Raw genomic sequence first — 1,352 nt, 5'->3', positions numbered from 1 at the left:
TGTGGTCAGACTAATAACCCTCATAGCTGCTATGTGCCTTGCTTGTTTAGTTACCCTTGATAGTATAGTGTGTATTGTAAATATACAAATTTAATAAATGCTGCTTGAATAATAATCTCAATCTGTCTAATTTTATCCACTGTTTCAGGCGTGACTGAAACCCAACTGCTCTGTTACATAGTGTTTTGTTTCAACTGCTCAAAATATTAATCATTTGTGAATCATATCATATATCACCTGATTATCTCACCTTTCCTGTTGAATATTGTTTTCCTGACACTATTGTAAATTCTGTATTGCACAGCTTTTCACTCTCCACAGTCCTCCACTAGATAGTGACCACTGTGGCACTGAAATAGGTGCCAATTAATACTTACCGGTTGATAATTTATTACTTCAATATTCAAACTTTTTTATCTCCTACATATGTTAAACAACTTTCCCAAGACCTTTTACCAGATTTGTCGAGTTTTTGCACAATACATAATGGGGTTCATTACAGGTGGCAACAACAAGAATATATCTGCAACAAAAATTATAACTAGCGGGCTTTTGTGTTTGGCAAAGTGGTGCATGGCAGCCAGGGTGATGATGGGTACATAGAAAACGAGCACAGCACAGATGTGGGAGACACAGGTATTGAGGGCCCTGAGTGTCTCTGCTAGAGATGCAATGCTGAGTACAGTCTTCAAGATCAGAAAATATGACAGAAAAATTAATGCCAAGTCCAGCATAGTACAGAGAGCAACAAAGAAGCCATAGATAACATTGATCTTGTTGTCAGAGCAGGCCAGCTTCATGGTATCCTGATGCAGACAGTGTGAGTGAGAAAAGAGATTCTTCTGATAATATTTTAGTCTCCTTAGAGTGAAAGGGAATGGAAGCACTAAGAGAATGCTCCTGGTGGCTAAGATCAGTCCCATTTTAGCAACTCTGTTGCTAGCAAGGAGAGAACTGTTTCTCAGGGGATTGTGAAAGGCAAGAAAGTGATCCAAAGACATAACTAGAAGCACTGAGGATTCCATGACAGTGAATCCATGGATGAAGAATTCTTGAGCAAAGCAGGCATTGGGTGAAATTCCCATGGAATTGAACAAGAAGATTCTCAGCATGGTAGGAAGGAAGGAAAATGAACGGCCCAAGTCAGAGATGGCTGACAGAGCAAGGAAATAATACGTGGGCTCATGAATTGAGGGCTCTGTCTTAATGATGAAGAGAATGGTGCTGTTGCCTATGATGGCAACCAGGTACATGAGGCAAATGGGAATGGAGATCCAGATGTGGGCATGTTCCAGTCCTGGGATTCCAATCCGAAGAAAAAGCTGGACCTCAGAATTATTCAGAGCAGACAT

General features: G+C 40.4%; 1 protein-coding gene across 1 annotated transcript; it reads right to left on the bottom strand.

Moving 5' to 3' along the window:
- Positions 1-452: 452 nt before the first annotated feature.
- Positions 453-1,352, bottom strand: LOC125146640 (olfactory receptor 51A7). The gene has a single exon (XM_047823339.1). The coding sequence runs from the start codon at positions 1,350-1,352 to the stop codon at positions 453-455; it is 900 nt and encodes a 299-aa protein (XP_047679295.1).

This window comes from Prionailurus viverrinus, chromosome D1 (assembly GCF_022837055.1).
Source record: "Prionailurus viverrinus isolate Anna chromosome D1, UM_Priviv_1.0, whole genome shotgun sequence".
Taxonomy (NCBI): domain Eukaryota; kingdom Metazoa; phylum Chordata; class Mammalia; order Carnivora; family Felidae; genus Prionailurus; species Prionailurus viverrinus.
Note: the sequence above shows the minus strand (reverse complement) of the source record. Positions and strands in the feature narration are given on the sequence as shown.

Excerpts from the sequence above, each read along its gene's own strand:
- LOC125146640 (XM_047823339.1), bottom strand. The coding sequence starts at position 1,352 with ATGTCTGCTCTGAATAATTCTGAGGTCCAGCTTTTTCTTCGGATTGGA.